This window comes from Schizosaccharomyces osmophilus, chromosome 2, assembly GCF_027921745.1.
Source record: "Schizosaccharomyces osmophilus chromosome 2, complete sequence".
NCBI classification, from domain to species: Eukaryota; Fungi; Ascomycota; class Schizosaccharomycetes; order Schizosaccharomycetales; family Schizosaccharomycetaceae; genus Schizosaccharomyces; species Schizosaccharomyces osmophilus.
The window spans coordinates 1386515-1407335 of NC_079239.1; the positions used below are offsets into that span (position 1 = coordinate 1386515).

Here is a 20821-nt window from a genome sequence, read left to right on the forward strand (position 1 = left end):
CGAAAAAGAAAGAAGTGTAAAATTCATGGGTGCGAAAAGTTTCACCTCTGCCAATACCAGCTTATTTGGACGAATACCAGAAAATGCCCAGATCACGGAGGTCAAAGGTCGTTACCCTTTCACAGACCGAAAAAAAAGGTCATGAAGGCAAAGCAATGCTGTATGGTGGCATTCAAGAATCTTTAGACAAGTTTGAATATGTAAGTAAACACCAAGGATCAAAGACGAACGAGAATGAAAATTTATCTAGTCTGTTTTCATGGGACCTTAAATGACTATAATTAGCAAAAGGAAGTGTGTGGAAGGAAAAATAGGTCGTCGCAATATAAAAAAAAATTATATTTGCAGAAGTTCCTCAGAAACAGCGCTTTTGAGTCTTTGTATCATGAAGAGAAGAACTGATGCTAACTTTCATTAGATGTGGGTATTCGATGTCGCTAATATGCGTAACACTTACTTGAAGCGTGTCCGCGATGACTGGAAGGATAGCCGTATATATATGGGTAAAACAAAGGTTATGGGAAAAGCATTGGGATACACTGCTGAAGAGGAACATGCTGAGAATGTTAGCCAGCTTTCTAAACTCCTTCACGGAACCGTCGGTTTGCTCTTCACCAATAACAAACCTGAAGATGTAACTGGTTATTTTGAGTCCTTTGTCCAAAATGATTTCGCTCGTGCTGGTACAGTTGCTCCTTTCACTCATGTCATTCCTGCTGGCCCTGTATACTCTAGAGGTGGACAAATCCCAGTAGAAGACGATATCCCTTTGGCTCATACCTTGGAGCCCCAAGTACGTCAAATGGGTATGCCTACTATATTGAAAAATGGTGTCGTTACTTTGCTTGCCGATTTCACCCTTTGCACAGAAGGACAAGAGCTTGATAGCCGTCAAACCCGTCTATTGAAGTTGTTTGGTATCACAGCCGCTGAGTTTAAGGTCAAATTATTGGGTATGTATGCTAAGAAGAACGCTTCTGTACAAGTATTTGAAAACGAACAAGGTTCTGGTAATAGCAAAGACATGGACATGCAATAAAAGTATTATTTTCTTTTCTTTTTTATCTATCGAAAAATACAGGTGGATTTCGTGGATCCTTTTTTCACCAAGGGCGTTTGCACTGATGGGTTATTTTGGCATCAAGCTTACTCATTTGGGATATAAATTCAGCAAAATGTTTTTGGCAATTTAATTTAGGAAAAATTGGATTTATGGAAAGAAAGAAAAAAAAAAAAAAGTTTGGATAGGCAAATAGTCTGTCGTAGAATGCAAGTGCTTTACTTATTTACAAGAGCTGTCCTAGGCTAGACTATATAATTTCTCGGGATATTAAGGTATTTGATTGAATGGTATTTTTGAATAATTAGAGATGAAGTCGTTTTCAATGGTGAATGTATTTGGCCGTAAAAGTGAACTTGAAAAATTCATATTAGTAGAACATTGTAAATTTGGTGCTTAACAAAAGCAATCAAATAAATCTGTTACTTCTGCTTTAACTGTGTAAGAGACAAAAACTGGACTGATCATTCAAGATTTAGACCTCATCAATCTATGCGCTTTCCTTTACCAACGATAACATGAACATGGCAGCCTATGTAGCCATAATAGGAACAAAGGACAATCCGGTGTACGAATTGGAGATGGCAGGAGGAAATGATAAGCAAGGCAAGGTAAATTGAGTTCGAGAAATAATTATTGATGATTAACTCTTCAAACTAGAGCTTGGGTGCGCACTTGAATCAATTTATAGTGCATGCAAGTTTAGACATTGTAGAACAAGTTCAATGGACTAGTAATGCATTGTAAGTGTTATTTTACAAGATGATCACCCTCTAATGGAACGTTTCAGTTATGTCAGGTCTATTGACCAATTTCATGAGTTGTACGTTTCCGCCTATATTACTCCGTCCAGTAAGTTTTTTTTTTATTTTCTTCCTTTCTGTTTTTTCTCAAATCATTGCAAGAATTGATGGAGAAAATAAAGGTAGACAAAATTGGTGCCGACAATTAACTTTTGGGTCTAGATATGAAGTTTATGCTTCTTCATCACGCACAAAGCTCTGATGGTATAAAAACCTTTTTTCAAGAAATTCATGAGCTATATATCAAGACGATTATGAATCCTTTCTATCAACCTAATGAACCCATCAAGTCACAAGCCTTTGACTTGAAAGTTCGGTCGCTCGCCCGAAAGCTCCTGTAAATATGACTCCTTACTCCTTTAATAATCTTGCTTAGGGAAAAGATTCCTTTAAATATGAACTTGTTGGCGAATAAGACGATACACTGCGATGTATTTCATAGTGATTACTCGAGATACCGACTGCATAGAGACTTATAACAATTTAAAATTATCAACTTGATATAGTAGTTAGATTAGTACTTGCTAAAACTTTCAGATTCATAGTCTTAACTGAGAATGTAGTAAACGCTTACAGAAGTTCTTTTTTAAGGAGCCACTGCTCACACCGCGAATCGGCAAACATTTTTATGATTTATCAAAAACTATATGTATGCTTATCATCTTTCAAAAGCTTTTCCTCAACTTTTTACATTAGCATACAAAAACTGTTTACTTCTTGTTACCTTATGATCGTTACTTGGCGTGACCCGAAAATGTTTCACGAAACCACAATTCCAAGCTTTACAAATTTCACAAGAGTCACCACCACTTGACTGGACATGGCGAAATTAAGTGAATTGGTGAGCGACCACAGCTCTGAGGAGGAATCACAAGTGTCCAGTGCGGAGGAAGTTCCTTCTCATTCTCCTGACGTTTCGGGTGGAAAAAATAGCAAGGAAGGAAATCAACCCAAGTCTTCTGGAGACGATGATTCAAGTACTTTAAACGATTATGTTCGTGCTGAAGGAGAAGCTGTTGTGACAAAGGAAGGATTAGATAACGAGTCCGGCGTATTTTTGGTTCGTTTACCTCCTGACATGGCATTTGAAGATATAACAGAAATGAACTTGGGAGGAAAGCCTTCAATAGCTGCAAGTTCGTCTACTGCAGAATCTTTTCAGATACGCCAAGAATCTCTTGGCGCCGTACGTATGTTTGTGCCTGATGAAAAGGGGACGTACTCTGCCAGTGAAATAAGAACAGGCTTTGTCGTCTCAGAGACACCTAGAATTGTTTTGAATGGAAATTCCAAAGAAAAGGATCAAGCAGCCGATATTGCTGATGGAAAGATCCCCCAGGTCAAGAATTTAAAACAGCATTTCCGACCTATTGGAGCTGTATACACTAAATCATCTACTGAAGAGACAGCTCCTTCTACAAGTGCTGAGGAACCTACAAGTATTGAACAGCAATCTACGGAAGAACAAAAGGAGGAGCGATCCGAAAGTAAAAAGAGATCACGAGATAAAAAGGAAAAGGGAAATGAGGATAAGGAAAAAGACAAGAAGAAAAAACACAAAAAGTCAAGTAAAAAGGAAAAGAATTAGATTGCTCGAATAAGTGTAATATTGTCACCTTTGAGTAAAATTCGACCTTGACGTTTAGTGTTAGTTAATTGCATTCATTAATTAATCAATAAATTCTGGGTTTCAGTGGGATTATGAATGTGGGAAGCATTGTAGGTATAAATTAGTAAATGATATCCATCAGAACGTTCGCGTTGCCATGAAGTCTCTAGATTATATACACAACGAATTGTTGCAAGAATCATATCGGGAGGATAAGTTGCCATTATAGCTTTGTTATAGGTTCAATATCTTTCTCTTTTGATTCTTAGCCAAATGGCTTTCCCTTCCACACGAATCCCGAAACCACACTGCAAAACTTACCTATTTCACGTCGATTCTGTTTTGTATCAATTTGAACAGCATCATCTAAAATAATATTCATAAATTCATCGAATCCCTAGAATAGGTTAGTAAAGAGTAACTAAAACTTTTGGCAGACAATTGCTCGATATGCTCACTGGAGAATTCAGCAAGAAACGCGCTTTCTCCAAACATCGATGCTATTCATACCCGAATTTGTCCTTCAATTCGTAAGTCTACTTGTTCAAAAAGCCATATTTCTACTGGAGTATGTTGCTGTAATAACTTGAATACAAAATTCTGGAAACCGCTGTTAGACAACCAAATCGATATTTCTTTGCACGTACAATAGGGGGAATCATAACCTTTTGAACACGTCCCGACATTTTTGATAAAAATTTTCCCTGTAAACCCGAAAATGTAAAAGTACCTGCGTCTTTAAGGTAATGGTAGTGCGCAAGTAGTTTCTCTGGCAAACACCAAATGGCGCGGAACACTTTTAGGAAAATAATTATTTATTAAATGAAGAGAAAGAGTCGCATAATTTATGATCATCATGGTTTTATTGTGCGCTGCTATTCTAGGTGTTCCTCCATATGAATTTTCCAAAGGAGGAAGACAAATTGCTCAAGGTTGAACAATCCTCAAAAGACTATGCAATACAAATTTCTTACAAACGCAGTTTGTCCGAAAAGTTTCCAGCTGTTAGTACATACTCATACCATATGTCGGATTATGAGTGTTCGTATAAATTGGAACCTAATTCATTGAACAAATCAATGAAATGAATTCTTCGCTAGCTTTGCTACGGTCCACCCGACTTTTTGAAGCTAATTGGATTTTGACAAGGGTACTGTTTACCGCTTGCAGAAACCGAATGAATAATAATATGCATTCGATATTTCTCTCTATGCTAAAATAACCTATTATGAAGTATGATGCTCAAAAAGGAATCCTTTGCTGATGAAACTAAAGACATAATGGGTGTCAAATCGACCAAGAATGTATCCACTAAAACTTACTCATGGGGAAGCAGAGTCTGAAATACATTACTTTCATCTAATTAGTGAGAAAGCTTTAGAAGCCTTTGAACGGACAAGCTCATTCTCTTGGCACACTACCTACATCGATCATAATTACCCACAATGCAAGTATCGAAAGTAAAAATGCTAGAAGAACGATAACTTGGGGTGCTTTCATAGCTTTTTTTTTTTTTACTTCTCTGCTAGAATGCTAGAAGGTTAATTAAGCAAAAGGGAGTATGCAGGTTCGTTTATTCGGAAAACAAACAAAGTCATCGTACAATGCTTTATTTGTAGACACTTATTTCCAAGGTTTTTAACAATTTAGACCAGTAAACAATTAAAACCTTTCAGTGTTTTTGCTTTCCCAAGTTTATTTACAGGTTAGTGAATTTCTTTTAGTTCGTAATTGTCTCTTGTGTTCCCTAACATACTCGCTATCCACCGACGTAGTAAGGTAAATAACTAGAACGCGTTTTTGTAAATGGAATCAACCAAAATAGTTTATCAGAAGCGTTTTTGCTTGTTGGACAGGATACATGCCTCATGGAAGAGTTACATAATGCTTTAACCACCCTCTATGCGAGCGTCGATCGCAATCAAAAGTTAGAAGCGAACTCCTATTTGGAAGAATTTCAGAAAAGTGTAAGAGTTGAATAACTATTATATAAAACATTGTTAACAAGCATTTTGAATTATAGGCTGCTGCATGGCAAATATGTTTCCAGATTTTGAATACGGTTGACAGTAGCATTGAATCAAAACTCTTTGCTGCACAAACGCTGCGACAGAAGATTGTATACGATTTTCATCAGCTGCCAAAATCTGTTCATGCTGAATTGCGAGATAGTATGTTGCAACTTTTCATTTCTTCAAAGGATAGCCCAAGACCATTGTTGATCTCATTTGCAGTCTGCATGGCCGCAATTGCTTTGCATATGACTGAATGGCACAATGTGATTAACGATGTCTTCCAAGCGTGCAGCAGTCATGACCCAACAGGTCGCTGCATCCTACAATTTTTGTCAGTTTTGCCGGAAGAAGCAGCTGATCCACGAAAAACATCTTTGACTTGGGAAGAACTTTGCACTCGTATAGACGAATTATTGCGGGATAATGGGCCCGCCGTACTAGAGTTACTACTACAATATGTAAACAGCAATGTATATGCTGGCGGATCCTCTAATGTTGATCTGAACCTCGTATTGACTAGTTTGACATCCTGGCTTCGCGAAATTCCTCTAGAAAAAGTACTCTCATCCCCGTTGATTGAACTCGCATTTCGATCTTTGGATGATGATATGCTCATTGACGATGCAGTCGAGTTTCTCTGTGCTGTCTTAAACGAAACAAGGGAAGTGGATGAATCCATGGATATGATTATGATGCTTTATCCCCGTTTACTAGAATTTCGTCCAAAAATTATCGCGCAAAAAGACGACCCAGATGTCTTTCGTGCAATTGGGCGACTCTTCACTGAGGCAGGAGAATCTTGGGTGGTCTTAATGGCCCGAATGCCTAATGAATTTCTACCCTTGGTAGAATCTATTGTGCAAATATGTGCAAACGACGAAGAATTAGAAGCCATCAAATTCACTTTTGCCTTCTGGTGGGATATGAAACAAATGCTGGAATTAGAAGCGTACACTCAAGCCCGTATAATCTATGCCCCACTCTTTTTAGAGATGGTTGGTATCGTGGTTAGCCATTTGCATTATCCACGAGCAGATAATCAACCCCTCAACGACCAAATGGCCCAAGCTGAGGTTTTCTTTGATGATCGTGAATCTGAGGACCGGTTTCGTGCTTTCCGCCATGAAATGGGCGACGTGTTGAAAGATTGCTGCGCTGTTGCAGGAGTAACTCCTTGTTTGCTAAAGGTTTCTACAAAACTTTTGGAAACTTTGGATGCAAAGGAGTCAGGTCTGCCATACTTTTGGCAGGATATTGAAGCCCCTTTATTTGCTTTACGTGCTATGGGACGTATGGTACCGAATGATGAAGAAAAGGTTATAATCCATTTGCTAAGGTTCCTTTCCAAGCTTCCTGAAAACAATAAAGTACGTTACGCTGCAATTTTGTTTGTAGGAAGATACACTGAATGGACTGCACAGCATCCTGAGTACTTGGAGATGCAACTGAATTATATTGCAGAGGGATTTCAAATTCCATGTAAAGAAGTTCAAAGTGCTGCTGCACAAGCAATGAAGCATTTCTGTTCTGACTGCCGTGAGCATCTCGTAAATCATCTTCCACAGTTACATACTTTTTACCTCAGCATGAGAGAAGCGTTGGATTCTCAATCTGTTCTCGAGATTGCCGAGGGTCTGGCACATATTGCTGCTATTCAACCTATCACAAATACCTATCAGTCAGTGCATAGTTTCATTGCTCCTTCTTTGCAGAAAATTGTGTTGAGTCAAACAAAGACAGGGCACACAGAACGAGAGATGGAAGCGCTGGCTGATGAAATTGATATACTTATAATCTTCTTTTCAATTGTCTATCCTTTGAGTTCCTCACATGAGATTCATCCTACCATTCAACTTTGTTTAGACATATGGCCAGTCGTGGCGAGAACTCTGGATACAATTCCTAGCCCATTGATTTGTGAGCGTATTTGCAAGCTTTTGAAGAATGTGATTATGACGTTCCGAGAAAAAGCTCTAGTTTTGCTGCCTTCAATTGCAGAAACGCTAGTGAAAGGGTTTGAGAGTACGCAGTTTGGCTGTTTTCTATGGGTCAGTGGAGCATGCGTCCGGGAGTTTGGCTTAACTGAAACGGATGAGCAAACCCAAGTGTCTGTTTGGGGCTTTGTAGAAAGACAATGCACTAACATGTTTTACTATATGACGAAAAAGTCACCGAAAGAAATCCCCGATGTGATTGATGATTTCTTCCGGTTTATGATGGATGCGCTGTTGGCAAATCCTCAGCGGGTATTCATGAGCGATATGCTGGAACCTTTGATTCATGCATCATTAGTTTGTTTGCAAGTAAACCAAGACGAATCTCTTTGCAGTGTGTTGGTTTATTTACAAGATCTCGTTTCGTTTGCTTTAAGGACTCCTCCTTATACTCTTTCTGAGCCGGTTTCAGAAACACTATTAAAAAAATTACGTTTGCTGGTGCTGAATAATTCGCAACAGATGTTTAGCATTTTATTTAACGGAATGGCGTTCATTTTCCCCCGTAACAACGTTTCGGATGCTTCTGCGGTTTTAATTCCTTTAATTCGTTTGATATGCATGGAGAATGCTAGTTTTTGCATTCAATACTTGTCGAGTGTACTGGATCAACTTCCACAAGACACAATTGGCCAAGAGGAGAAGCTCAAGTTTTTGGAAACATTTTCCCAGCATTGCGCATCTTCTGAAATGCCTCGTTTGCGTGCACACCTACAAGACTGGACGTCTATGTACCGCAGAAGGGTACTTTCACCGCGATCAAAAGGCATCGCATTGTCATCTTAGCTTCTTTTCAAGAAACGATAAAATTTACATTATTAGAAACAAGCAAAGAAAGAAAGGAAAAACAAGTACTCAATAATTAATGATATGGTATGAGTGGATAGATGGATTGGTTTTTATTAACCTTATTTCCTGCTGTGGTTTGTCAAAGAAGTACATTGGACATTTTGTAAACGCATATTTCAATACAAAAACAAGAAATCAGAAAAAAGCAAGTAAATTATCGTTCAATTTCAAAGTGAAAAACGGTACAATTCATCAATTTGTCAAAACGAATGGTTTGTTTATTAACGTATAGGAATATCCTTTCGCTAAATATTTGAGTCGTATCTTACGTAAGGATTTGCAGGTTCCCTCCCCAGGACAGTACCAACATACATCCACCGTGAGATAAAAATGGACCTCATAATCATTATATGAAGTCATTCGAAAACCTACCAACAACAAACAGCTAAAACCAGCAAAAGAGAAACCTTTGTGCTTTTTGAGTGAAAAGGTTCTAAATCCAACTTTTATCGACAATGAAAGTTCAAGGAAAATGTAAGTAACTAAAAATCGAGTCATAAACAAGCACTTGATTAACGTGGATACCCATGTTACGTCAGTTCTGTGTTTATGAAATTGTGTTTATGAAATAAACAATTAACTAAAAATTGTAGCTGTCTCTGAGGCGAAAGCTCATGAAACAGGAATTGTTCGGAATGTAAATGCCACGAAGGAACTTCCTACTGTTTTGGACAACGAAACAAGAACCTTGTATGATCTTTTAGCAAATGCAGTCAAACGCTATGGAGACAAGCATGCTGTAGGTTATCGAGATCTAGTTAAGGAGCATGTGGAAGAGAAGATGATTACGAAGGTTGTAAACAATGAAAAGACAGAAATCCCAAAGAAGTGGTCGTATTTTGAGCTTTCTGACTACAAATACCTTAGCTTCAACCAATTCTATGAAAAGACCATGCGCCTTGCTGGTGGGTTGCGTAAACTTGGTTTGAAAGCAGGTGACAAGTTGGAACTTTATGCTTCTACTACCGCTTGTTGGTTCATGATGGCTCATGCCGCTATGTCTCAGTCTATGTCGATTATTACAGCTTATGAAACTTTGGGTGAGGAAGGTCTTTTGCATTCTTTACGTGAAACCGGTGTGCAGGCAATCTATACCGAAGCCAATCATTTGAAGAGCCTTGTCAATCCTTTGAAGGAAGTCAACTTACACTACATTATCTACCGTGGTGAAGCTAATCCTGAAGACATTGAAGCACTAAAGCAATCTCGCTCAGACATTAAGTTAATCTCCTATGAGGAACTTGAGTCTGCTTCGGAACCTGCTGCTCCTGAACCTCCTTCCCCTGAAGACCTTTGTTGTACTATGTATACTTCTGGTAGTACTGGCCTCCCTAAGGGTGTATTGTTGACACATAAAAACATGGTAGCTTTGGTAACAGGTGTCTGCAAGGTCATTCCAGAAGTTACTTCTCGAGACTATCTTTTGGCATATCTTCCATTGGCACACATTCTAGAGTTTGCGTTTGAAAATTTATGCTTGGCTTGGGGTGGTACCATTGGCTATGCCGGTGTTCGTACCCTGACGGATGCGAGCTGCAGAAACTGTCATGGTGATATACTTTCTTTCAAACCTACGATTATGGTGGGAGTCCCTGCAGTTTGGGAGATGGTCCGTAAGGGTATAACCAGCAAGTTGGGTGCTGCTTCCTCTGTCAAGAGGTCTGTTTTCTGGGCTGCTTACCACGCCAAGATTCGTATGATGCGCCATGGAATTCCTGGCAGTTCTTTCTTTGATGCCGCTGTCTTTAATAAAATCCGCAGTGCCGGTACTGGTGGTCGCTTACGTTACGTGTTGTCGGGTGGTTCAGCCTTGTCTCCCGATACAAAGCAATTTTTGAGTGTCGTTCTTTGCCCAGTTTTGATCGGATATGGTTTGACCGAGGTTAGTGCCGCTGCAATGATCGAAACGCCTTCTACCTTCAACATTGATGACTCTGCCGGTGTCATTTTACCTTGCACGGAACTGAAATTAATTGATTGTGAAGAAGGTTCTTACTATACAAACTCCAATCCTCCTCGTGGTGAGATTTTACTTCGTGGACCTTCTTTGACACAGGGTTACTTGAATCGTAAGCAAGAAAATAAGGAGAGTTTCAGCGAGGACGGCTGGTTCATGACGGGTGATGTTGGAGAATTGACTCCTCATGGATTATTAAGAATTATCGACCGTAAAAAGAATCTTGTCAAGACCCAAAACGGTGAATATATTGCCTTGGAGAAGTTGGAATCTCGATACCGTTCGAGCTCTCTTGTTGCTAACATTTGCGTCTACGCTGACCAATCGAAGGTCAAACCTATTGCCGTTATTGTGCCTAACGAAGCCGCTGTTCACAAGTTGGCCGTGGAAAAAGCAGGCGTTGACGACAGCACCTCTTGGGAGAGTGTTTGTAAAAACAAGAAGGTGCGTCATATGGTTCTGGAAGATCTTTTGAAAATTGGACGTTCTCATCGTTTTTCCAACATTGAACTTCTTCAAAACGTCGTCCTTGTTCCTATTGAATTTACTTCAGAAAATGGTTTGGTTACAGCTGCTCAAAAGCTTCAACGTCGTAAAATCGTAGAACACTTCAGCAAGGATGTTAATGAAGCGTATGCTGAGTAAACGTTGATTTTTTGATGAGCAAATGTTATGATTATTTTCGGGACGTTGTATGGATGAACGTTAATGTTTATAATGGACAGTTTGTCAGTACAAGGTGATGAACTTTTTAAGATATTAGGCATATTTATCAATTTTTCTTCTTTTTTGCTTTGTTTTTTTAAATTGAAAGCACGTATAAACCGTTCTTTTCACTAGTGAACTAGGAACCTCGTTTCTACTGTTGGTTTTTTAGATTAAGACAATTGTTTTTGTGAAACACAAGACTATCATTTTAATATATAATTTATGATAGTTAAACATAAATCCTATTCGTATGAGATACGAGAAGGATTCTGTAGATGCATACCTTTGCAAGCAGCGCATTCCATGAAGCAACTTTTCGATTGTATCGTCCTTCACCATCCAGTTCGTACTTCCGGAGCACAATGCTCTAAAGGAGAGTAATTTGTCTATACCCCCATATACCGAGCTTTTTTGCGCCGCGTTAAATGCATATCGCTTTACTGTACAACTCTTTATATCAAGACAAAATTTCGAGACAACGGACTTTGTATTTTACCCATACCCTTTTTTCTCTATTCAAAATGAATACATCGTAAGTGAACAGAGAGTATGTGTATAAAAGACTAACATAGCGGCAGATCACTGGATTGGGCAGATGAAGAGGAATACGGTAGTTCTTTGCCATCCATTCAAACGTTTGATAACCCAGATGGCACAAAGACCATGATTGAGTTTCGCGTGGACGATAATGGCAAAAAAGTGAAGGTTACGAGAGTAATCAAGAAGACCGTTGTCACTGAACGCGTGCAACATGCTGTTGCCGAGAGAAAGAAGTGGGCAAAGTTTGGACAAGAAGCAGGCAAAGCTGGCGGTGTAGACACTAGAACAACCAGCGTTGGAGAAAACGTACAATTACGCCTTCAGCTTGGATGGACGAATTCTAAGGAAGAGCAACAAGAAGAGGATGCTTTGGCAGCTGCAAAGGTCAAGGCGAAGAGCGGATCTGTTGTACGTTGTCGTGCTTGCAAAGGCAGTCATTTTACTGCCCAATGTCCTTATAAGAGTATCATTGGACCAGTAGACGAACCACCTTTGGAAGCTACCCCAGCCACGAACAGAATTACTGGTGCTTTGGGTGAAAAACGCTACCTTCCTCCTCACATGCGTGGTGCTTCTACTCGTGAAGGAGGTGACTCTATGTTCAAGCGTGAGCGTGACGATAGTGCCACCCTCCGTGTCACCAACCTTTCGGATGATACCCGTGAAGAAGAACTTCGCGACTTATTTCGTCGTTTCGGTGGTATCCAACGTGTATATTTGGCAAAAGACAAGGAAACCGGACGTGCCAAGGGCTTTGCGTTTGTCAGCTACTATGATAGAGAATGTGCCGTTCGTGCTCGTGACCGTTTGGACGGTTTCGGTTGGAACAACTTGATTCTTCGTTGTGAATTTTCGAAACCTCGTGATTAAGCTTTTTTTTACGCGTTATAGTATACGATAAAAAACCTTTCTCTTCACAGAACTTGCACTTTCTATTTGGAATTACAAGTTCTCATTGTTTTCTTACGCACAGCTGATCTTTTGTAAATCTCCTGGAATCTTTTTTAGCTGTTTTCTTAATTTGTCCTGGTTTATGCTTGTACTGTACAAGAAATGTGTTCCATATTTACAATGATCATGTGGAAGATTTGTTTATACATTTTGGGTTCTTGATGTAGGTGACCGACTTCTTTACTTTAAAATTTTATCTATGTAATCAATGGAATCACGATTCGCTCCTTTCATCCAGTATATGCAGACAGTTACAAACAAATGTATGCTTTGGCTTACGTGATAGCTATATTTGTTGCCGAAGAATTTCAAATACATCTACAATGAATTGTACTTGTACTTCTAATGCTATCTATTCCTCACCAAGTGTAAGCCTTCATCGATTTCATTTTTATTCTCAATCATCTCTAAGAAGTATACATATCAATCAAATCACTGCGCTGTATAAACCAAGGCCGCTTAACTCAGTTGGTAGAGTGTGAGATTCCAAATCTTGAAGTCAAGTGTTCAAGTCACTTAGTGGTCATACCTTTTTTCCATCAGTTTTGGTGTTCGAACCTTCAAAAAAGAGTTTATAAAGATCGTGTTCAATAAACCTAGTATCCTTCTTGAATTGTACACTCCATGTAGTCGCTACAAGGACTGAAAAGACACCCAGGTCTAAAGTTTAGTTTTGTACACTTTATGGTAGTAGAGCTGATTGCCAGCACAATTTAAAATAAATAGATGTCTTTGTAAATTGATCTCATCACGCTCTGAAGGAGTGTTGTTATTCCCTTGGTAGTGAACTTTTAGTACAGTAGCATCATATTCATTTGAATATGGGGAAACGGGCTCTCGCGTGTAAGCAGTTGGTTTACAGTACTAAAAATGAATTCATAAAAAGTCAATCAACAAGTTTAAAAGATACATGCTACGCTAAGCGAATGCCAAATATATAAATAAAACATTGTATTTTATTTGAGAAACCAGAAACAAGTTATATCATTACTTCCAATATTATATCAAAAAGGAACCAAAAAAACGGCTTGTCTACTTACGACCCTTTCCTATTTTTGTCCAACCTTCATCTTCTACTTCGGCAACAGGGGCAGCTTCGGCATCTTTTGGTGCTTCAGCTTCAGTGTTTTCAGGTGCCTCCTCTTGGTCAGCAACCTTTACTTCTGAGAGTTTTTCAGTAACGGGCTCTACGGAATTATCCTCTTTCTTTTCTACGGGATTATCCTCTTTCTTTTCACTAGAAGCTTCGTTGTTAGAAGAAGCTGTGCTGTCTTTACGGACGGCGTGGGTGCGCTTGGTGGCAAGCTTTTCTTCAACGCGCTTAAGAACGGGAGTGTTATCCACTGGCTTAGCACCGCCAAAAGGATCAGCCTTAGGCTTGCTAGAGGGAGCAGAGGTTGTTGAAGAGCTCTCAGATTGCTCATTTGTGGCCGAACGAGGCTTCAAGTTGAGGCGAGGACGGCTGTTGGGGTTACGAGAGGGAAGGGGACCACGACGAACCCAATCGCGCTCTTCACGGGGAGACTCACGAGACTCACGAGGCTCAAGAGGGTCAAGAGCAGGATCACGTACAGTACGACTCTTCACAAAGCCGTCGCGAGATCCGCTGTCTCCGCGCTCGGTAGGAGGGAGAGGTCCACGGCGAACCCAGTCACGGTCGTCACGAGGAGCAGCAGCACGACGAGGCTCGGCGACGGTGATGCGAATAGCACGTCCCATAAGAGTCTCACCAGACAAAGCCATAGCGGAGCTTAAAAGGTCAGCAGTCTTGAATTCGACGTAGCCGAAACCACGAGAGCGCTCAGTCATGGGGTCGGTGACAAGACGGACGCTGGTAACACCATCACCGAAGAAGTCGGCAATATCGGCTTCTGTCAAGTCAAAGCTCAAGTTACCAATGTAAGCAGTGAAAGGAGGCTCTGAGGGAATGGGGATAGCTTCACGTTCGAAGCCGGCGTCACGGCGACCGTCGCCAGCCATAGGACGACTAGCGGGCTCGTAAGCAGCAGAAGGTGCTTCTGCTGCAGAATAGTTACTACGGAAGCTAGGACGTTCTTGGGCTAAAATTGCACATGGTTAGCTTAAAGTTGCTCTATAAAAAAAAAACGAAAAGGAAAAGGAAGCTTTTCTACTCGAGCCCTCCTCTAAATAAGTTCTAATTGGAAAGAACTTTTCCTGTGAGGAAAGGGCCCCATGTGCTTTCCTACAATTGCACAAATCCACTTATACTTACGCAAAGAAGGCAAATCATCAACGTCGTCAGCCCAGCTGGTCGAGCCAAATTGTTCGTCACCTAAGAAGGCAGTAAGACTCATCTTCGAATTCTGGTAAGCGTTAAACCATTAATTGCTTCTCTGCTTTAACAAACCTTTTTTGGACCTTTACTTTGTTAACAATCCATTACTAAAAATTACTCACTAACCCATTATAAATTTAAATCTTTGGTCTTGTACTTTATGTCAAAACCGTTCTGTCTTGTTTTTAAAACAATTCAGACGTTTCCTGTAGGTCAGGCTTAAGTTTGACAAGTTTTCCCCGTAACAGCGTGACTGCTCGACGTAAATTTTAGCAAATTTTTTGGTGTCGTTTCCTTACCATGGAGTGGATTTAACGAATGTTTAATCCTTGCTACTTTTGTCAATGCCCAGGGATTGTATAATAATTATACAAAAGAGGCGGGTATTATAAAAGGTAAACAAGGGAAGAGACAGAAAATAAAAGACAAAGGAATGCTTTTTCTTGAAGATAAATGCCATGCAATTGAAGTAGAAATGTCCATATCGGAAGGTTCGACTGGTTAGGCTCAATCATTTTGATTGTCGCTTCATTCAGCTCATCAAAATTCTTACATCAAGGAAATACAGGACCAATTGAGCTAGACGCACGTTCATCGTATCATACAGCGTAAAAGTCGGATTTTGACAACTTGAAGTTTTTGTTTCGTTCGGTAACAGTGTGTTTTGCTTGATGCCATCGACTAGCTGTTTGTAGGGATGAAGTAAGGTCTTTTTTTGGGGGGAAATGTGTACATAAAGCTTTGTAAATCGCGCTAGAGCCGTCCTTGGAAACAAAGTGTTTCTATTCCATCCAAGTTATTTAGTAGCGACTGTCGAGGAAACGTCCTACTTAATAGCAAATGTAAGGAATGATTGCACACACGGAATAGAGGCAATGGAAGCAGCGGATCTGGAATCTCCTTATGGTTTTCTTACAAGCAAGTCAAATCATTCAGTAACGTTCGATTTAAAGCACAAATTTTCCATAAGTGATTGTGTTTTTTAAAAGAATTGGACAAAACTCTTCAAGGAGCGGAAACAAGTTTGAAACCATGGATCCACGTAGCTGAATTCCAAAATGGAATTGTCGCTTTTTATTCATTCTACATTCAATACTCTCCTTTACACAGGAAAGAATTGGGAAAAGAACCAAAAAAACCAACGGAATGGAAAGTAGAATGGACAAGGACAACAGGCGACGCATCATGTAAACAAACACGCATACTGATGTCTAGTGTTTACGGTAAAAAATTTCAGGTGGACAAACAACAGACGTTATCAAGTTTAACGAATCCATTACATCGTTGTTTTTAAAAAACAAATAAGTAAATTGAAAAAAAAGTAAGTATAGGTAGAATGAATCAATTCCTCTGGAAATTCTAGTTGAAACATAAATACTATATTTTTTTTTATATTCTATTCTGCTTTCTTCTTTAATGGTTCTCTTGTGATCTCTTGGGGGGGTTTTTTTTTTCTCATTTTTGGTACATGGAAAAGACATGCGAATTGGAAACGAATCGTCTCAAACATAATTGGAAGATCAGATGTCTTATCCATTTCAACATACAATGAACATTCCTTTCGTCAAGCTTGCATTGTATGCTTGTTTCCAACGACAGTTTCTACATCAGCCTAGCTTTTTAGTAAAGAGACGGAACCGTCCACTTATACATTTCTTTCATGTCTTTTAAACAAAAAAAAAAAAAAAAAAAAAAAAAAAAACATAAGATATATATATAAATATATATATATATTTTAAATTGCCATCTCATTTCAACTTCTCTCTTTTCTCTTGCTCTCTATCCATATAACTTATAATTGCCTCCTACATACAATTAAAGCTTTCAACTTGAATGTTCACATCATAGTGACTAATTAAATACCAACAATATATCTGCGATCATTTCAACAAAAGGAATAAATATCGACGAGTTTTGACAGACTTCACTCTTTTCATATAAATTTGAAAGTATAATTGAGTAAATTCTGTTTTCTTCTTTAGTATCGAAATTCATCTGTCTAACCCTTTTTTCTTCTTCTTTTTTCTTTTTTTTTTCTTTTTATATATCATCTCTTTAGTAAAAAACCCAATATTCGAGTCCGCGAAAACTACATAACCCTATGCACGAAAGAGTCCCCTTCATGTGGATTACAAAATGGAAGTTCTACTACAGGATGGCCAAATTAAGGAACATATGTTAAATGAACCATGGCAAACATGTACATCATCACCAAATCATGAAGGAATTCTTAGAAAACCAAGCCCTGTGAATATAAAAAGACTTCCCAAACGACCTGCTCCTACAAATCCAACACCGATTCCACAAAACCAAAATGAGACAAATCCAATGGATACGAGTCCCAACGAAGATTCCTCAAGTACCTCGTCGTCGCCATTAAATGATCAATCTGAGAATGAATACAATTTAGACGAAGCTGACAACGTCAGTCTGGTTGATACGACTTTACACTCTTCTTCCTCCACAGCTGCTGAGGCAGCAGACGAAGGCGAGCAGTCAACAAAGCTTGACGAAGAGAGTATACAATACTTATACCCTAAACATAACAACAATCCCGTCTTAAATCGAGAACATCTACGCTATGTCCCTATCCACAAAAGGCGACTGCCAAAAAAAGAGATGATATTGAATCGAAACCTTTTCGTCGCACAGGTGATAAATGCCGGTTGCACAGAAGCATCAAACCAGAAGAAACTCCTTGGAAAAATCTTTCACAGATATGATCCATCAAATTACAAGAGTCCTGTCTGGGCTTCTGAAATGAGTACAAGTGGAAAATACCTAGCAACCGCGGGAAAGGATTCCATTATTCGAGTATGGAAGGTCATTGAGAGTAAGAAAGACCGAATCCATCACTTTAATGAAGAAATCCGAAACAAAGATTCTTACTTCACTGGTTTCAGTGTATTTGAACCAAATCCTGTTTTAAGCTGCTATGGTCATAAAGCTGAAGTACTTTCCGTGTCCTGGAGCAAAAATGATTTTTTACTAACTGCATCCAGCGACAGCACCGTTCGTCTTTGGCATCCTAGAGTAGGCAGGTGCTTGGCCTTCTTCCAACACAATGAGGTTGTAACGTGCGTTTCTTTTCATCCAACAGACGATCGATACTTTGTATCAGGAACATTGGACCATCGAATCCAGATATGGTCCGTTTTGGAGCAAAAAGTCTTGCATTGGAATCAACTAGAACATCCAATTTCGGCCATATGTTTTCAAGCCAATGGCCAGCGCATCATCGTCGGGTTGTTTTACGGAATGTGTGTTTTATATGATATAGAACAACTTCGTTATATTTCTTCATGGCTCATTCATCGATCATCTTCACGAAATAGAAAAAGTAGAATCACTGGATTGCAATGCACAAATGCCATTCCTGGAGAAGTCAATTCCAAGACATATGTTTTGGTTTCCACAGACGATAGATCCATTCGGATTTTTGACGTTGAAAATAGATGTATGATTTTAAAAGTGAATGAAGAACATCGTGCACGCGGACAACTACTTTCTCGTCTAAATGAAGACAACTCCTACATCATTAGCAAAAATGGCTCCAACGAAGTTGTATTGTGGCATCTTCCATACAAATTTCTATCATCGACAAACAAACGAAGAGGCGTTGTTCGACATCTGCCGATCGAAACATTTCGGATTTGCACAGAGGGGCTCACTTCCGCAATTATTGCTCCAGCAAAAACAACTTTAGAGATTAGCCGCTCGGAAGGATATCTCTGTCCTAAAAAAAACTGGAAAAACCCACTGTCCAAGGCCTCAGAAAAGACCTTTGGTGCAAAACCCCTTGAAACTATCATAGTTAGCAATATGGCAGGAAAAGTGATTGTTTTAAGACGTGACGACCTAAAAGTGAATAAAGGACCTGTAAAATTTCGAAAGTTCCTTCATAACTGGTTGCATATTTGATTTACGATATCTTCTCATTCTACGTTTGCTGTTCATAACATGTATTATTAAGCTTATACCTTCTTTATTTAATATGTTATTTATTTATTTTTTTATAACAAAAAAAGTCTAACTGATGCAATAAAACTTATGTTCCGTCAATTCCAAAAAACTACGCCCGAGTGAGCCGTTACGAGTTGTGCATGGCGAGGATTAAAGCGAACTATAGAAGGCACCTCAGGGCAATCTACTTTATCTGTCATAGGAATACAGCTTTGTGGGTCTGAAGGGACCGTATCCTTGACTTGTATCATTAGTTCATGCATATTCCAAGTGTCTGAATATTGATTTGGTTTCATCTCAGGTAATTCATAGATCGCCAAATGTTTCTCGTCATTTGCAGCAAATAAATACTTACTGTCTGGAGACATACAAGCCGAAGAGTAAAAAGAAAGGTTTTTACTAGCGCTTTTAGCATTCGTCCTAGCTGGTACACGTAACAATTCCTGTCCACTATAAGCATCAACAACGTAATGGCAATCGTTTGCAGTCGTCAATAAAATGTTTTTTCCATCAGTGCTGAATTCGATGTTTGAAATGCTTACATGTGGAGGAAGAAATGTCAAGGGAATCTCTTGAAACGGCCGTGAATCGTATGTCTTTATATTGTAAAGAGAGATCTTATACTTTCTTTCGCTCACACAAGCAAAAATCAAACCAGTAGCATCAAACGCAGCCACTGCAGGCGAGCTTACGTTCAGTAACCCCTAAGAAAGTAAGTAAAAGGATCACCAAATTTTGCGATCAACTCAAGTCATACCTGGCAATTAGGAGATCGAAAGTCCCAAAGTCGTAATGTATTATCCATCGAAGCACTAAGAAATATTTCATCAGAGGGCGAAACATCAAGGGAAGTGACAGCTTGTTTATGCCCTGGAAAGTACCGAAGATATCGATTCGTAACTACATCAAGGTAGCGAATTGTGTCGTCTTCTTTAGTAGAAGCATGGATCAGAGAATTAGAATGATGAGAAAACCGACCCAAGTGAGCTCCATATTTCTTACTGGCAAGTTCTTTGATGAATCTATAACAAGTTAATAAACACCATAAATTGCTAAGAAGCAAATATTACATTTCATCAAAAGTATCACTTTGTACTTACTTTCCTGTTACACAATTATATAGTTTTAAAGAATCATCCGTGGAAGACGCCAAACTTAGTTCTCCACTGTCGTCGAAACTTACAGAAGTGATTTCACCACCTAATTCTGTATTTTTTAACCATTTTCTTGGCTCAATTGAAGACAGCAACTCGTAAGTTATTGGAACTGTTGTCATTTTTGGTTTTAAACTAGAAATCCAAACCGTTTTGTCAGAGCATAGGTGGACAGACAAAGTGAGAATTAATTTTTGATATAAAAGCCATGGCTGAATATTGGAAAAGCATTCCCAAATACTTTTGTAAATATTGTCAATCAGTAAGCTAAAACAGTAATTATATTGAAAATATGCTAACCCGATATTCAGTTTGTTACAGATACTCAACTTATTCGGCGGGAACATGAACAAAGCTTTAAACACAGAAATGCGTTGAAACGGTTTATGAATGAGATTCACTCATCCAATTTGAAGCGACTGAGTCAAACTAAAGAAAACCCGCCTTCAATCCCTACTCATATCTCTGAATCTGTTTTAGCATCTTACGAAAAACCAAAGACACAGAAGCCGAAAATACATCCTGCAAAGAAAAAAAGCACACTAGATGATTGGGAAATTCCTGATAGTACTCAAGCTGCATCCTCTTCACATAACTATATACCAACACAAACTCCTGCCGTACAAGATGACGAACCGACTAATCTAGAAAAAGATAAAGAACAAGAACAAGATTCCGAAGAAAAAAAGGAAATCTCTTCGTTGAAAAGAAATCGGGAATCTGTCGAGAATGAAGAAAAGGCTTTCTTCCATTTCAAAGTTAGACAAAAAAGTTTAGAAACAGAGGAAATCTCTAAAGATAATACAGTTAGAGATTCCAATGCTGAAGAGAAAGAACCGAAAGTAATTTTCAAAAAGAAGAGATCTTCTGCTCGTCAAAATCTCAAATCCTCTAAAAAAGTTACAGACTAGACTTCTCTTCA

The 20821-nt window shown here is 39.0% G+C and overlaps 11 protein-coding genes and 1 non-coding gene across 12 annotated transcripts; 9 read left to right on the forward strand and 3 right to left on the reverse strand.

The window, feature by feature from the left end:
* Nucleotides 1-83: 83 nt before the first annotated feature.
* On the forward strand, nt 84-1039 carry mrt4 (mRNA turnover and ribosome assembly protein Mrt4; the record flags this gene model as incomplete). The annotated part of the gene is made up of 2 exons (XM_056181916.1): nt 84-200; nt 419-1039. The coding sequence occupies 2 exons, from the start codon at nt 84-86 to the stop codon at nt 1037-1039; spliced, it is 738 nt and encodes a 245-aa protein (XP_056037555.1).
* A 539-nt stretch (nt 1040-1578) lies between these two features.
* On the forward strand, nt 1579-2204 carry trs20 (TRAPP I,II and III complex subunit Trs20; the record flags this gene model as incomplete). Its single annotated transcript, XM_056181917.1, has 4 exons — nt 1579-1671; nt 1721-1803; nt 1851-1912; nt 2026-2204. 4 exons carry the CDS (start codon nt 1579-1581, stop codon nt 2202-2204), a joined length of 417 nt encoding a protein of 138 aa, XP_056037554.1.
* A 479-nt stretch (nt 2205-2683) lies between these two features.
* rpa34 (DNA-directed RNA polymerase I complex subunit Rpa34) lies at nt 2684-3451 on the forward strand (the record flags this gene model as incomplete). The annotated part of the gene is made up of 1 exon (XM_056181918.1): nt 2684-3451. The coding sequence occupies one exon, from the start codon at nt 2684-2686 to the stop codon at nt 3449-3451; it is 768 nt and encodes a 255-aa protein (XP_056037553.1).
* sme1 (Sm snRNP core protein Sme1) lies at nt 3448-4158 on the reverse strand (the record flags this gene model as incomplete). The annotated part of the gene is made up of 4 exons (XM_056181919.1): nt 3448-3497; nt 3794-3869; nt 3983-4072; nt 4120-4158. The coding sequence occupies 4 exons, from the start codon at nt 4156-4158 to the stop codon at nt 3448-3450; spliced, it is 255 nt and encodes an 84-aa protein (XP_056037564.1).
* Nucleotides 4159-5340: 1182 nt separating this feature from the next.
* mtr10 (karyopherin/importin-beta family nuclear import receptor Mtr10) lies at nt 5341-8267 on the forward strand (the record flags this gene model as incomplete). The annotated part of the gene is made up of 2 exons (XM_056181920.1): nt 5341-5439; nt 5496-8267. The coding sequence occupies 2 exons, from the start codon at nt 5341-5343 to the stop codon at nt 8265-8267; spliced, it is 2871 nt and encodes a 956-aa protein (XP_056037563.1).
* A 518-nt stretch (nt 8268-8785) lies between these two features.
* Nucleotides 8786-10932, forward strand: lcf1 (long-chain-fatty-acid-CoA ligase Lcf1; the record flags this gene model as incomplete). Its single annotated transcript, XM_056181921.1, has 2 exons — nt 8786-8804; nt 8924-10932. 2 exons carry the CDS (start codon nt 8786-8788, stop codon nt 10930-10932), a joined length of 2028 nt encoding a protein of 675 aa, XP_056037438.1.
* Nucleotides 10933-11516: 584 nt separating this feature from the next.
* tif307 (translation initiation factor eIF3g) lies at nt 11517-12405 on the forward strand (the record flags this gene model as incomplete). Its single annotated transcript, XM_056181922.1, has 2 exons — nt 11517-11527; nt 11574-12405. 2 exons carry the CDS (start codon nt 11517-11519, stop codon nt 12403-12405), a joined length of 843 nt encoding a protein of 280 aa, XP_056037439.1.
* Nucleotides 12406-12939: 534 nt separating this feature from the next.
* On the forward strand, nt 12940-13012 carry SOMG_20178. The gene has a single exon. It is a non-coding gene; the product is annotated as a tRNA-Trp (tRNA).
* Nucleotides 13013-13518: 506 nt separating this feature from the next.
* Nucleotides 13519-14801, reverse strand: sce3 (translation initiation factor; the record flags this gene model as incomplete). Its single annotated transcript, XM_056181923.1, has 2 exons — nt 13519-14546; nt 14720-14801. 2 exons carry the CDS (start codon nt 14799-14801, stop codon nt 13519-13521), a joined length of 1110 nt encoding a protein of 369 aa, XP_056037440.1.
* Nucleotides 14802-16918: 2117 nt separating this feature from the next.
* SOMG_03133 (WD repeat protein, WDR44 family) lies at nt 16919-18703 on the forward strand (the record flags this gene model as incomplete). Its single annotated transcript, XM_056181924.1, has 1 exon — nt 16919-18703. The coding sequence occupies one exon, from the start codon at nt 16919-16921 to the stop codon at nt 18701-18703; it is 1785 nt and encodes a 594-aa protein (XP_056037441.1).
* A 137-nt stretch (nt 18704-18840) lies between these two features.
* On the reverse strand, nt 18841-20021 carry swd2 (Set1C complex subunit Swd2.1; the record flags this gene model as incomplete). The annotated part of the gene is made up of 3 exons (XM_056181925.1): nt 18841-19449; nt 19503-19767; nt 19846-20021. The coding sequence occupies 3 exons, from the start codon at nt 20019-20021 to the stop codon at nt 18841-18843; spliced, it is 1050 nt and encodes a 349-aa protein (XP_056037442.1).
* Nucleotides 20022-20107: 86 nt separating this feature from the next.
* On the forward strand, nt 20108-20810 carry wbp4 (U2-type precatalytic spliceosome WW domain-binding protein Wbp4; the record flags this gene model as incomplete). The annotated part of the gene is made up of 2 exons (XM_056181926.1): nt 20108-20161; nt 20211-20810. 2 exons carry the CDS (start codon nt 20108-20110, stop codon nt 20808-20810), a joined length of 654 nt encoding a protein of 217 aa, XP_056038054.1.
* Nucleotides 20811-20821: the final 11 nt, after the last annotated feature.